Below are 12,614 nucleotides of genomic sequence, written 5' to 3'. Positions count from 1 at the left end.
AAATTATCTCCATCAAAATCCTTAACCCAGCAAAACACTCTCCCTCTTATTCCCAACTGTTTTAGCTTTATAAGAAGGCCCTGCTTCCACACCATATCATAAGCTTTTTCAATATCAAAAAATACCGCCACCACAGTCACCTTATTTACCTGTGCTTTCCTAATGTCATGCTCCAGACATATCATGGGATCCATAGTGCTCCTACCCCTTCTGAAACCACTCTGATATACATTAATCATTCCTTTAGTCTCAAGATAATATACTAACCTATCATTAACCATCCTTTCCATAACTTTCCCCATTTGAGAGGTAAATGCTATTGGTCTATAACTGTCAGGTAGTGTAGGATCCTTTCCTGGCTTCTTTATGGGAATGACTACTGACTCTTTCCAGCAACTTGGTATAATGCCCTCCTGCCACACCTTGTTAAATAATTTGACTAGAACTTCTTTTCCTCTTACCCCAAGGTTTTCCAACATCCCATAGCAGATGTTATCCCGACCTGGCGTAGATTTGCCTAATTTTCTTAGTGCATTATTAAGCTCTGTAACTGAGAACAGCTTATCCAGCATTCCTCCCTCTTCACTACCCTCTGCTCCCTCATCCAGAAGTACATTAGAATACCTAGCCATAGTGTCTGCCCTTCCCTCCTTCTCCACTTGGCTAAAATTGTCTGAACTATGCACCTTCACTAAAGCTTTGGCTATCAGCTCTGCTTTTCCCTCACTACTTATCACCATCTTGCATCACTGGATACCCATAACTTCTACCACACCCTCTCATCCCCCTAATCATTCCCCAAACTCTTTCTATAGGGGTAGATCTCCCAATAGAGTTACAGAACTTTATCCAGTACTCTTTTTTACTTTTCCTTACAATCCGCCTCACTAATGACTGACTCCTTTTGTATTCCACTAAGTTTTGAAAATTATGCGTTTTTTTCAGAGTTCTAAAAGCTCTATTCCTATTCTTAATGGCTTCCTTACACTCTAGAGTCCACCAAGGAGCAATCTTACTACCGGTGCCTGGCTTGGACTTTGGGATGGCCTCACTTGCTGCATATCTTATAGTGTGACTTACTATCATACATAATTCCTCAACATCCTGATAATTTCTAATACATTCCATTCCATTCTCACTAATTTCCTTAAACATCTCCCAATTTGCTTCTTTCATCTTCCACCTACCCTCCCTATTAATGCTTTCATTTATCATTTCCATGTCAGTGTGGATCAATATTGGATAATGATCACCACCTATGGTACTTCCTCTCAGTACTTCCTATTTACATTTACTAGCGATCGCTTTAGATGCTAGTGTGATATCTACCACAGACTCTACACCCCTAGTTACATCTATTCTTGTACCTGTTCCATCATTTAGGCAAACTACCGTAATTTCCGGACTATTGAGCGCACCTGAATATAAGCCTCACCCACTGAATTTTTCAAAAATAATTATTTTTAACATAAATAAGCCGCACATGTCTATAAGACGCAGGTGCCTACCGGTACATTGAAAGAAATGAACTTTACACAGGCTAAAATGAATATCAAAAGTAATACAATAGTGATGCATATTATTAGTTTTGCCAGTTACGATAAGTGCACTGTTGCTTTAAGAGAGCACAGTTGCAAGAGTCAATCAGAAGCTAGAACATTAGATTGAAGACAGAGAGATAGAAGAAAGACGCTAGTTTGAAACCAGTGAGCTAAAGAACTTGAAAAGACTGGATTTGTATTGTAGTAAACTTTTATTTTCTAAAGTGTTTTGAGTTGTGTTCTGTCTACGCCGGTAGACTGTGGTTATTTTGACATTAGTTAAGTTATTGAGAGATACTGAGAAATCGCGTGGAGCTAAGCATCCATGCTAGCATCCTAGCTCCACAAAGCCACCGTAAACACAAAGCAACCGTATACAGTCACAGGTATCATAATCCATAAATTAGCCGCGTCATTGTTTAAGCCGCGAGGTTCAGAGCATGGGAAAAAAGTAGCGGCTTATAGTCCGGAAATTACGGTAGCCCTCTCTCTTCCATAAATTCCTCAATTATTCTCCCATTACTATCATCTTTGAACCCCCAAACTGTACTGTGCGCATTAAAATCCCCACACCAAATCACCTTCCCGTTTAATCCCCCCCATACTTCTTATAAGTGCTCACCCTCTAACTGCTTACAAGGATTATAAAAGTTTATCACCTTAATACTCCCTTCTTTACTCCATATCTCAATTGCAATAAATTCCCACTCATCTCCTCTCTTTAACTCTCTAATCTGCAAGCCCTCTTTCACGAAAATAGCACACCCTCCACCATTCCCACCTTGCCTATCTCTCCTTAAACTTGTGTATCCTTTTAGAGCAAAATCTAAAACTCCCTTGAGCCAGGTTTCCTGAATGCAAATAATATCTGGCTTAGCCCGCATTCTCTCAATAAAGCCTTTAAATTCATATCCATTGGCAATGAGGCTTCTAGCATTCCACTGCAGAATTGCTAACATGGTTCTTGTTGGGATGCTGACTCAACCCCTTCACACTGCGCTAAGCCACCCCATACCTTTTCTCTCCTTAACATTTAGAAATAATCCTGCAGCTTTCATTATCATCTTTACCTTATCTCTCTTTGAGCTGACTTGCTCTGCACAGTTCGTTACATATGATATAAACAGAACCAGTTTCTCTGTACTGATTCCTTCACCTTCCTTATTCACTGGCTTTATTATTTCTCTTTCTTTCTTTTCTATATCCACCACTTTGACTGCCTGAGCATACGTTAGCTTTTGCTCTGTTCTAACCTGCTGCACTACCACAGCCCTTTTCCTTACAGGGCATCCACCATATGCTGCAGTATGACCTCCCCCACAGTTGCTACATTTTTTTTACATCACTCTCACACTTATCATATTCATGATCTCCACCACACTTCCCACACATTTGCTTTCCTTTACAAAACTTTGCAATGTGACCGTACCTCTGGCACTTATAGCACCGCATTGGAGGAGGGACATACTCCCTCACCGTAAAACACATACCCTATCATTAGTTTGGCTGGCAGGGTCTCTTCTTGAAACTCCAAAAGAATTGAAGTGCTATCCACTTTCTGACCCTCCCTTACCATCTGCAGGCGCTTAATGTCTTCTATTTTTCCTCCTTTGATGTTCTTTTTCAACTCCTCTAACTTTTCCCCTAGAGGAATTCCAGAGATCACACCCCTTACCTTCCTAACTGCACCAAACCTCTTTACCTCATACACCTCTTTTTTGCAAATTGTTATTAATCGCATAGTCTTATCTCGTTGTCCAACATCCTTACACTTAATCAACAGCCTACCATCATGCAATACTTGTGCCAATTCCACCTCTCCAACTTTGTTAAGCGCCGTAGTTAACGTAATGAGAGACACAGCCTGAATATCATGTCCATCCTTGAATTTCATAACCACCTCATACTCATCTTCTACCACTTTCCTTCGCACCACTCTACCCTCAATACCCCCATCCTCCCGGGTTCTTTTTGTCGCCCCTTCATTTCTACCACGCGCTGGAATCGACATCCATTTCCCCTCCCCACCTTCCTCCTCCTCACTCTCCATTCTCCCAAAAACTATCTATATTTAGATCCAGTCACAGTTCAGATTATGCACAACCGCCAGTTCGAGTTATGTGTATATTTACAACTCCTTCACACGCAAAAACCGCTAAATTCGTTTTGATCCACAAGATGGCGTAGTTTAGCCTACCATCTCCGTCGGCATGCCCGCGTCTCCGCCACACGTACCATGGACGGAGCTGCTAGTGCACGGGATATCAGTGCCACGTAGGAGTGGCCGAAAGAATAGCATCTCTCACTCAACCTCCTCCTGGACTGCTGTTGGCTAAGCCGTGGGTTGGGCCGTGAGTAGCACTGGACTGTGATTGGCCTTTGAGCCCGTCCCTCCGTTAGAGTATGAATGGGGTTTAATACGAGTTATGGTTAGACTTTCCACTGGCTGCCCGCAGTGTCATTATCTCTACATTGAAAATCTCTATGCATAGAGCCCTCGTTTCTGTGTTGTAATATTATGTGGTGGTCTTACCTGTTGACTCATTTAGTCTTTAATTGTTTGCATCCTTGCACGTACGATTGCAGTGTCGAATTGTTTGCACTTTTGCACATATTACAGTGTTGAATTGCCTGTATGTTGCACATACTGATTGCCGTGTTGTATTGCTTGCATTTTGCACATACTGATTTCAGTGTTGATCACTGCTTAGGTTTTGCACAGTCTACCCACTAAGGTTACTACATGGTCGTTTAGATTTACTCTAGCCCTCTCTGCAGATTTGCACATAAATGCCCATTGTCCCGGTCCGCGCCTAGCCTAACTTGTTTTAATTGTGAATTGATGAGTTGTCTTTTTTGTGTTTTCCTTCTCTGCTACTATTTTATAGGATGACATTCTCCTGTTTTAGACTTTGCTAATAAAAATCCAATCTTTCACAAATACGTTTTTGGTATTGTTGTGCATCCAAGGGTTTAACGTTTCATCCTGCCCGGTTACACTAGCTCTGCACTGCGCACAGCCAGGGGCGGACTGGGGGGGGGAAGTGGCCTGGGAGTTACTGTCAGACCGGCCCACTCAATACACAGCGAGTTGCCCACTCAATGCATCGCACGTATCGACCAGTCGGTCACCTATTTTGAAAATTACCCACACACTTAACATTATTTTGGATAATTACAAAGAAATTACATCATATATGTTTTGTTTAATAACATTTGGATCCACCAATTTGACTGGATGGACACATGGAATAAAATGATACTGGCTATTGTAACACTCCAAGGTAGGTATAGTTTTCTAGATGAATATGCGTAACTCTGGGCTAGTATCAGATGGTTATATGTATAACTACAGAGCCTTAAGGAATGAATGTCAGCAGAGAAAGACCACACAATAAAGAAACTGGAATCAGAGGGTAGAATTAGTAGGAACCAGTGTCGGCTCCTGGAAAAAATCCTCAGGGGGGGGGCATATTTTTGATAATGATTAAGGCGACCCATTCAGTAGTTACATTAATCAAGACAATTGTATCAATTTGTTGTTAGCTGATTAACTCATACAGTAATACCTTTTTGTCCACTAGATGGCAGCACACAACAAAAATATTTCCCCTCTACCTACATAGCTAGAGTAGCTAGTTACAGGTGGAAAGCTATGAAAGAAAGTTGCATCCAGGAGTCTTCATAAGCAAACATGATGTGCCTCCACATTAAAATATCCCACTTTTTCATTATCCACATGTCTCAAAAGTTCTATGATGTAACATAGCTTAACCAGGACACATGATATGTCCAATAACAACATAAAGAAGGGGGCAACATATAAGTCAAAACCAACTACATTTATTGACTGATCTTGAAAGTAGTGGCTTACAAAAGCTAAATAAGTCATCACATAGAAAATAACTCAGTGTTAGTGCAAGAAGCGAACATTCACACTGTAAAACCTATGACAAGTGACAGTGGTATAGACCTCGTTAGCCACTTCACAGCCTGCTAGCCACGATTTTCTTACGTTCCAATTCTTGGATGTAGCACCCTCCCCCCCCTTGTAGAAACCTGTTGAATGGATACATTTGGTCTAAGAAGTCCTAAATGTTTTGTTGTCAATTTATCTTCATTAGTACGCCGACTTTCAAAGAACGAATGGAGTTGTTGCACTGAATGTTAAAAATGGATTTAACAAGAGAGTCAATGAGAGAGATCTGGGGCGATTTCCATTTTGCCCAAAAAGGAGGCGGGGTCATTTCAAGCACCACGTTTGCCTGACTGTTGGCTGATTCGACAATGACATGCAGAGGCAGATCAGACGGTCTAGTGGTAGAATCCGACAGAAAAAAACTCCTTTTCCCGTAGGCAGTGCGTCACCCCAATCGCCCTTATGGACAAGCCGCCCACTATATTATAGAAATGAACAGTACAGAACATACGATGGGGTGTGAACATCAGTGGTATCAGTAGTGTTGCATGCTGGGTGTGTGATTGTGTATGTGTGTGTGTGTGTGTAGGGGTGTCTGAGAGCGAGTGATGCAAGTGTTGAGTAGGCTAGAGCGATTGACATTTAATAACGCCTAAAACAAAGTTGGACTTACGGAAGACATTAGATGAGTAAAGAAGACACTTCAGAATAGTTTCGAAAACTAGGCACCATGAGTGTGAATACATATCGCAAGGAGTAGTATAAAAATCAGTCAGTGAAATCAAATCGCTTTTGGAAATAGATTCAATAATATGTGTTCTGTGTAGCATAGAATAACGTAGGTGCCGGCGATGTTAGAGGGAAGGGCCGTTTGGTGAGCGGAGTGGGCCGGTATTTTGGACCATCCCAACCCCGTCGGCCCACCGGGGATTCCCCCGGTATCCCCGATGGCCAGTCCGCCCCTGCGCACAGCTGAGCACATTTACTCAGACATTATTACAATATAACATATTCAAACAGCTAACTTTCTTCAAATCCACATGAGGATTTTGTTCTCCCGGAACTATTGTAACAGCTGAGAAGAGCAAATGGAAGATAATGTTTTATCATCTCGCGATCAAACAATGTGAAGCACTGGACTTTGCATTAAATTAGTCTGTTTATTCAACACCATAACATATTTTGATAAAATAACATCGCAGGTAATGTGGTGACGCAACAATTCGATACCGGCGGTTTGTGACGTCAGACCTAGGCCTATAAAGCGGAGTGTTTGTCAAATTTCTATCCGTGCGTCCTGTTTACCTCAGGAACAAGCCCTCTGTAGGTAAGTTTGTCTTATCAAGGAATTTCTCATATTAATAATACTTCATTGTACACCTGAAAAAGGATTCTTAATATCCATAAATCCTATGAGCTTTGTACATGATCATAACATTGATTTTGATAATAATAATAACAACAATAACAAAGGTAACTTCCTTCACAAATACAATTAGAAGAGGGCTAGATCTAGTCAATATAAATATATAATATATACAATATAAATGTGATGTATTATTATTATTATTATTATTATCAAAACCATAAAGGTTGCATCAGAAGTTAATAAGGATGCACAGTTGTAGCTACAATACGCTGCAACGTTCAAAATGCTTTTTAATTGAGGGTGCACAATCTTAATTTAGGGGTGCAAGACACACCTATACATTCTGTAGATCTGGGCCCCTGGTGCAGAAAACAGATATTTAAATGCTCAGATGTTCCTCACAATGTTTTCATAAGACTGAAACCTAAGGGATTAGGTGGATAGCTGTAGTTGGATTAGCTGGATTTTAGTATTCAAGTCATGACAAGTGTGATGACAGAGCACAGTGCTCTGTAAACTGCACATACCTGTGTGTAACAGGTCAGACAACGGTTGCATAAGCCTAAAGTAAACTCTTGCTTGACTGGCTTCTTTCTTGTGATGCGGAACTCATTAATTCTCATGTTGAGTGATGTTCTACTGCTTTTTGGAGCCGTCACTGTCAGACCCGTAGTGGCGAACATGGAGAACTTCACCCTTTGCACTAAGAGAACTGAGGATGTCTCACACCCGGATCCATCAGGCTCCCCACATCCATGTTCACCAGACACTCCATCAGAGGCTGACAGACACGAACTGCTATATGACATCCTGAGGCTACCCACAACGTATGCCCTGATTAATATCTTTGCACCAATACCTTCTAACTCTATGTTGTATTTTATTACCGATTTGCTTTAAATAACTGCAATCATTTCCACCAACAGACAATTCCAGGAGCTCTGTTGTGGAATGCGCAACAATGTGAGTACACATTTTGGATGAATGTTAACGTATCTTTCATCTGAGATATGAAATACCGCCAGGGTGTAAAGCTAAAGGCCCAATGCAGCCTTACTTTTACACACAAAACCTTAGAAATCATTCTTAACATGGCCCATCGGTGTAGGAATGGGTAGATAGATATCTGAGGCATTCATCTGTAAATTGCTTTGAGTGCTCTATGAGTAGAAAAGCACTATGTTAATGCAGTTCATTTACGATTAACCATAACAGGACTATATATTTATGACATTCATGCAGTGCTTGCCATTTTGGAACATATTGCTTGCTCTCTCAATTGCATATGCAACAGTACTGATAACTTGCATGTTTGTCTTGATAGATGTGCAATAACTAGTAGACTTCAAACTCACTCACTTGGTATTAGATAACATCAATACATTATTATGATTTCCTCAAATGTCTACTACCACAGGTGTTGCGAGTTCAATTATTAGCTATAAGAAACTGTCATAGTTAGGTCAATACAGATATGAATGGCTTACCTGTTATCATGACGCAACAAGAGGGCCTCTAACTCGTTCACTCAGTAAGAGACCACACTGAGTGTCTCCCATTGCTGTTAGAGCTGCAGGCTTTAGGTGATGCAAACATGCAAACATGAACGACTTTTAACAATTATTTGCCTTCAACCTTACAAAAATGCCAATGTGGCCAAGGCAGAAAGTGAGTTTGATACCCTTGAAAACACAACACTTGTACTGTACATACTGCTGGTAAACTGTCTTTCTATCTCATAAAAGATGACAGCAGAGGAGCTTGCACAGATGTTTGCCTCGTGGACTGAAGACAGAGTCAGAAAGAACATTTTTGAAACCATGGCGGAACTTGAGGAAAGGAAAAACATCCTCTCTTCCAGCTATCATGAACGGTCAGATATTAATTTAGTTACTAATGAAGATTTAATTGAAAATAGTTAGTGAAGATAAAAGCATTTTTAAGCTCATTCATTTAATTCATTAACTTCGTTAAACATATTACCTTAATAATTTTGCATAATGTTGTCTGATATAGAATCCAGCATAATAAAGAGGAGATGACTGAGGAACTTCCTGAAGTCCAGCTGGCCCCAGTGACAAAAGAGATCTTTGGCACAGTTCTGGACTCTTTGCAGGGGTCCTCATCTGACCTAACCAAGGTTGCAAGTAAACAGCAATTCGTTAGTTACCTTAGTGGGATGGTACACAAAATTAAGGCTTTCCCAAAACGCTTGAAGCCATCGCGTAAGGTCTCCAAAGAGCTGAGCATCACACCAGATGTGTGCAAAACACTCTCTGACCTTCTAGCCCCGCCTGACACAGAAGGTGGCGTAAAATCCACCCAGTCTACCACTAGTCTCCATAGCGACGTGGATCGACTCTGTGCCGAGGATGACTTCAATAGAGCTTCAGAGAATGTCAATAACATCCTTTTTACAACGCCAGTTTCTTCTTCAAGCCAAGATGACATCACTCAGGCTTTACAGCCTGACGCCAGTTCCCTCTCAGTGTCATCCGGGATTTCCGTGCACGACGATGCTCGTGGAATTGTTACCACTATTGTGACCGACTTGGAGCATCTTTATGAGGGCATGGAGCCAAAAGAAATCGAGATGCTGCAAAACCAGGAGGAGCCCATCGGGGAATGTCACACCACTGAAAAAACATTTAACAACAAAGTTTACAATGTCCTGTGCCGCACTCAAATAAAACTCAGAATGTTCTTCACCGTGCATCACTCACAAGACATCGTAACAGACTCGGACATGGACCTGCCGACCGAGGACCCTTCTCTTGCAGACACTCAAGAGGCTGCCTCCCTGGCAGAAACTGGAGATGGTCCTGATCCTGGTCCTTCTGATGGAGAAGTACCTAAAGATGAATGGGCTGAACTTGGTGATGGTGTTATTGAAACAATTGCAGAGACTTCCCCAACCTCAGAGATACCAGTTGTGGTGATATCTGACAGTAACAAGCGCAGCATTGGGGGAAAAATTAAGAATATCTTTGCCAAACAGCCAAAGAGCTTGAATGATGCCCCAGTACTGCTTGTAGACACCCAAGAGGCAGCCTCCCTGGCAGAAACTGGAGATGGTCCAGATACTGTATCACTGGCCTCTGAGACACATGGACAGCAAGCCATGATGACCTCGTCTCAAACTTGTTTCAAGGATGAACCTAAAGATGAATGGGCTGAACTTGGTGATGGTGTTATTGAAACAATTGCAGAGACTTCCCCAACCTCAGAGACACCAGCTGTGGTGATATCTAACAATAACAGGCGCAGCATTGGCAACAAAATTAAAAATATCTTTGTCAAGCATCCAAAGAGCTTGAATGATGCCCCAGTACTGCTTGTAGACACCCAAGAGGCAGCTTCACTGGCAGAAACTGGAGATGGTCCAGATACTGTATCACTGGCCTCTGAGACACATGGACAGCAAGCCATGACCTCATTGTCTCAAACTTGTGTCATGTGCGACAGTGTCATGGAACCAACTGCAGAAACTGGCCATGTGTGTCAGGCATCTCCAGTCTTGCACACGATTGGCAATAAATTCAAAAATCTATTTCACAAAAAAACAACGAACTTGAAGGAATTCCCTACAGTGCCGGTAGATACCCAGGAGGCAGTTTCCGCCTTGGCAGAGACAGGAGAGGACAGCAGTGGTCTTGATGCTATCTTACTAGCATCTGAGACACATGGACAGCAATCCATGGCCTCATCGTCTCAGACTTGTCTCCAGGATGACCACCTCACGGTCCCCGCTGACAGAGAAGAAACCGAGAGTCAATGTTCTGCTATCTCTGAACCCCCAGCTGCCATGACAACAGCTGAAAACGATGGCAACAAACGGGGCATTGGGAGGAAATTAAAAACCCTCTTTACCAGACAGCCAAAGAACTTGAGCGAAGGCCCCAAAGTACCAATAATCTCCCAGGAGCCAATTCCCTCTCTTGAGGAGACTGTAGCTGACAGCAGCACACCTGAAGTCGTACTACAGGCCTTTGAGGCCTACGCGCCCGCTGAAGAGTCTGCTCCTCTGTCTGAGGATGTTTATGTGTGCGATGGACCTGCAACACCCTCCTTAAGCCCAGAGGAAGAGCTTGCATCGGGCACGGTCAGCTCCAACAACAAAGATAAACGCCTCAGCATTGGTACGAAACTGAAAAATGTTTTCACAAAACAGCCTAAGTCACCACAGGGTAGCCAGGCAATGCCAGCAAACACCCAGGAAGCGCTTTCCACAGACAGAAACATGCTGAGGACCTGTACCAGGTGTTACAGTGACAGCAACCTTCCTGGTGCAGCTGTACCTGAGGAATTTTCCAATGTCGCTGAGGCAACAGCAGCCTTGAAGGAGACGATTGAGAGAGTACGCACTGGTCTGGACGACCCAGCCACGGCAACAGCAAAGATCGAACTCCTGATGTCACGCGGAGTCCTCCGTCCATTCGTCAGACCCATGGTGGACAGCGTGTTCAATTACATGAGCGCCACCAGTGGCTCACCAGCCTCTAGCGCCCCCGGCAGGTTCGCCTCTGAAACCACCATTCAGAAGACACAGATGAACGGCGAGCAGAGAAGGGTGCTTGTTTGGGATGAAAACAACGAACTTGCTGTCGCTTTTGCAAGGAGGGCCGTGCGCGGCGTCCTCGTGCAGGTGCTGGGGATCCTTGTCCCATTGTCGGAGGAAGCTGCTCCTTCTGAAAGTCATGGGATGGACATGGTCACCAACATTATGACCAAAGAGGTCATCAGCAAAGTGTCAACCAGCTCCAGTAGCACAGTGTCAACCAGCTCCAGTGACTCTGTTGAGGATGACAGCTGGTGTTGTGGGTAAGTCTGAACTGTTGATCTGCTAAGGACCCCCTCGAAAACGAGATGCTGCATCTCAAGGGGTTATCCTCCAAACAATAAACTTCAAATATATACACATACACACATACACACACACACACACACACACACACACACACACACACACACACACACACACACAATCATATACAAACATATATACACATACACACACACACACAATCATATACAAACATATATACACATACATTCACACACATACACACAAACATAAATGGACCCATTTACACACACAAACACACTTTTGTGTTTGTGTATGTATACATACATGGACAGGGTAATTGATCATATGGACCTGACTGCTTTTCCTACAGGCACTGGCAGAAATGACATGGACACAGATGACCTCTCCTCAGAAAACTCCTGTTTCTCTGGTGTGTGCAAGAATTTCACCAAGGTCTTCACCAGGTCCAACATAAGTGAGGACTGAGATCAGTTCTCTTCGCTTCTTCAAACACAAAAAGAATTTACACTTTTACACACACACACACACACACACACACACACACACAATTTCATACGGCCTCTATTAGCCACAGGAAATGCTTTTGGAGAGTCTCCACTCCCTACTGGGAGAAAAGGGCACTTAATGCTGTTCTACACTCTGTACGGCATCTGTCTTCACTTGTGCGCCCACACATATAGACACACACACACACAAAAACAAAAACAAAAAGTCAATAAAAAAACCCTGAGCATCCATGTTGGTATTTGTTTGCATCATTGACTTGTTATATGCAAGAGCCTGAAAATAGATTTGCAAATTCAGATTATGCACATTTACAGTAAACATAGACAAATTATTGGGAGCTATTTTAATTGAAACTGTCATTCAATATTTTGCCCACTGTTGCATTAAATTCAGATTCAGAAATTGGTTTATTGACAAGTAATTTCCCACATGCTCACTCGAGTGAGTTTG

The 12,614-nt window shown here is 42.5% G+C and overlaps 1 protein-coding gene across 1 annotated transcript; it reads left to right on the top strand.

Annotated features, from left to right (window-relative positions):
• The first annotated feature begins 7,412 nt into the window (after positions 1–7,412).
• On the top strand, positions 7,413–12,368 carry LOC116224071 (flocculation protein FLO11-like). Its single transcript, XM_031582698.2, has 5 exons — positions 7,413–7,656; positions 7,756–7,792; positions 8,575–8,702; positions 8,846–11,650; positions 12,007–12,368. Exons 1-5 carry the CDS (start codon positions 7,430–7,432, stop codon positions 12,020–12,022), a joined length of 3,213 nt encoding a protein of 1,070 aa, XP_031438558.1. The 5' UTR covers positions 7,413–7,429; the 3' UTR covers positions 12,023–12,368.
• The last annotated feature ends 246 nt before the right edge of the window (positions 12,369–12,614 follow it).

Source organism: Clupea harengus, chromosome 16 (assembly GCF_900700415.2).
Source record: "Clupea harengus chromosome 16, Ch_v2.0.2, whole genome shotgun sequence".
NCBI classification, from domain to species: domain Eukaryota; kingdom Metazoa; phylum Chordata; class Actinopteri; order Clupeiformes; family Clupeidae; genus Clupea; species Clupea harengus.
Note: the sequence above shows the minus strand (reverse complement) of the source record. Positions and strands in the feature narration are given on the sequence as shown.

Bases quoted from the DNA above. Each gene is read 5' to 3' on its own strand.
- LOC116224071 (XM_031582698.2), top strand. From the start codon at position 7,430: ATGCGGAACTCATTAATTCTCATGTTGAGTGATGTTCTACTGCTTTTT. The intron at 7,657-7,755 runs GTATGCCCTGAT...TTCCACCAACAG, and splicing joins ATCCTGAGGCTACCCACAAC to ACAATTCCAGGAGCTCTGTT. The intron at 7,793-8,574 runs GTGAGTACACAT...ATCTCATAAAAG, and splicing joins GTTGTGGAATGCGCAACAAT to ATGACAGCAGAGGAGCTTGC.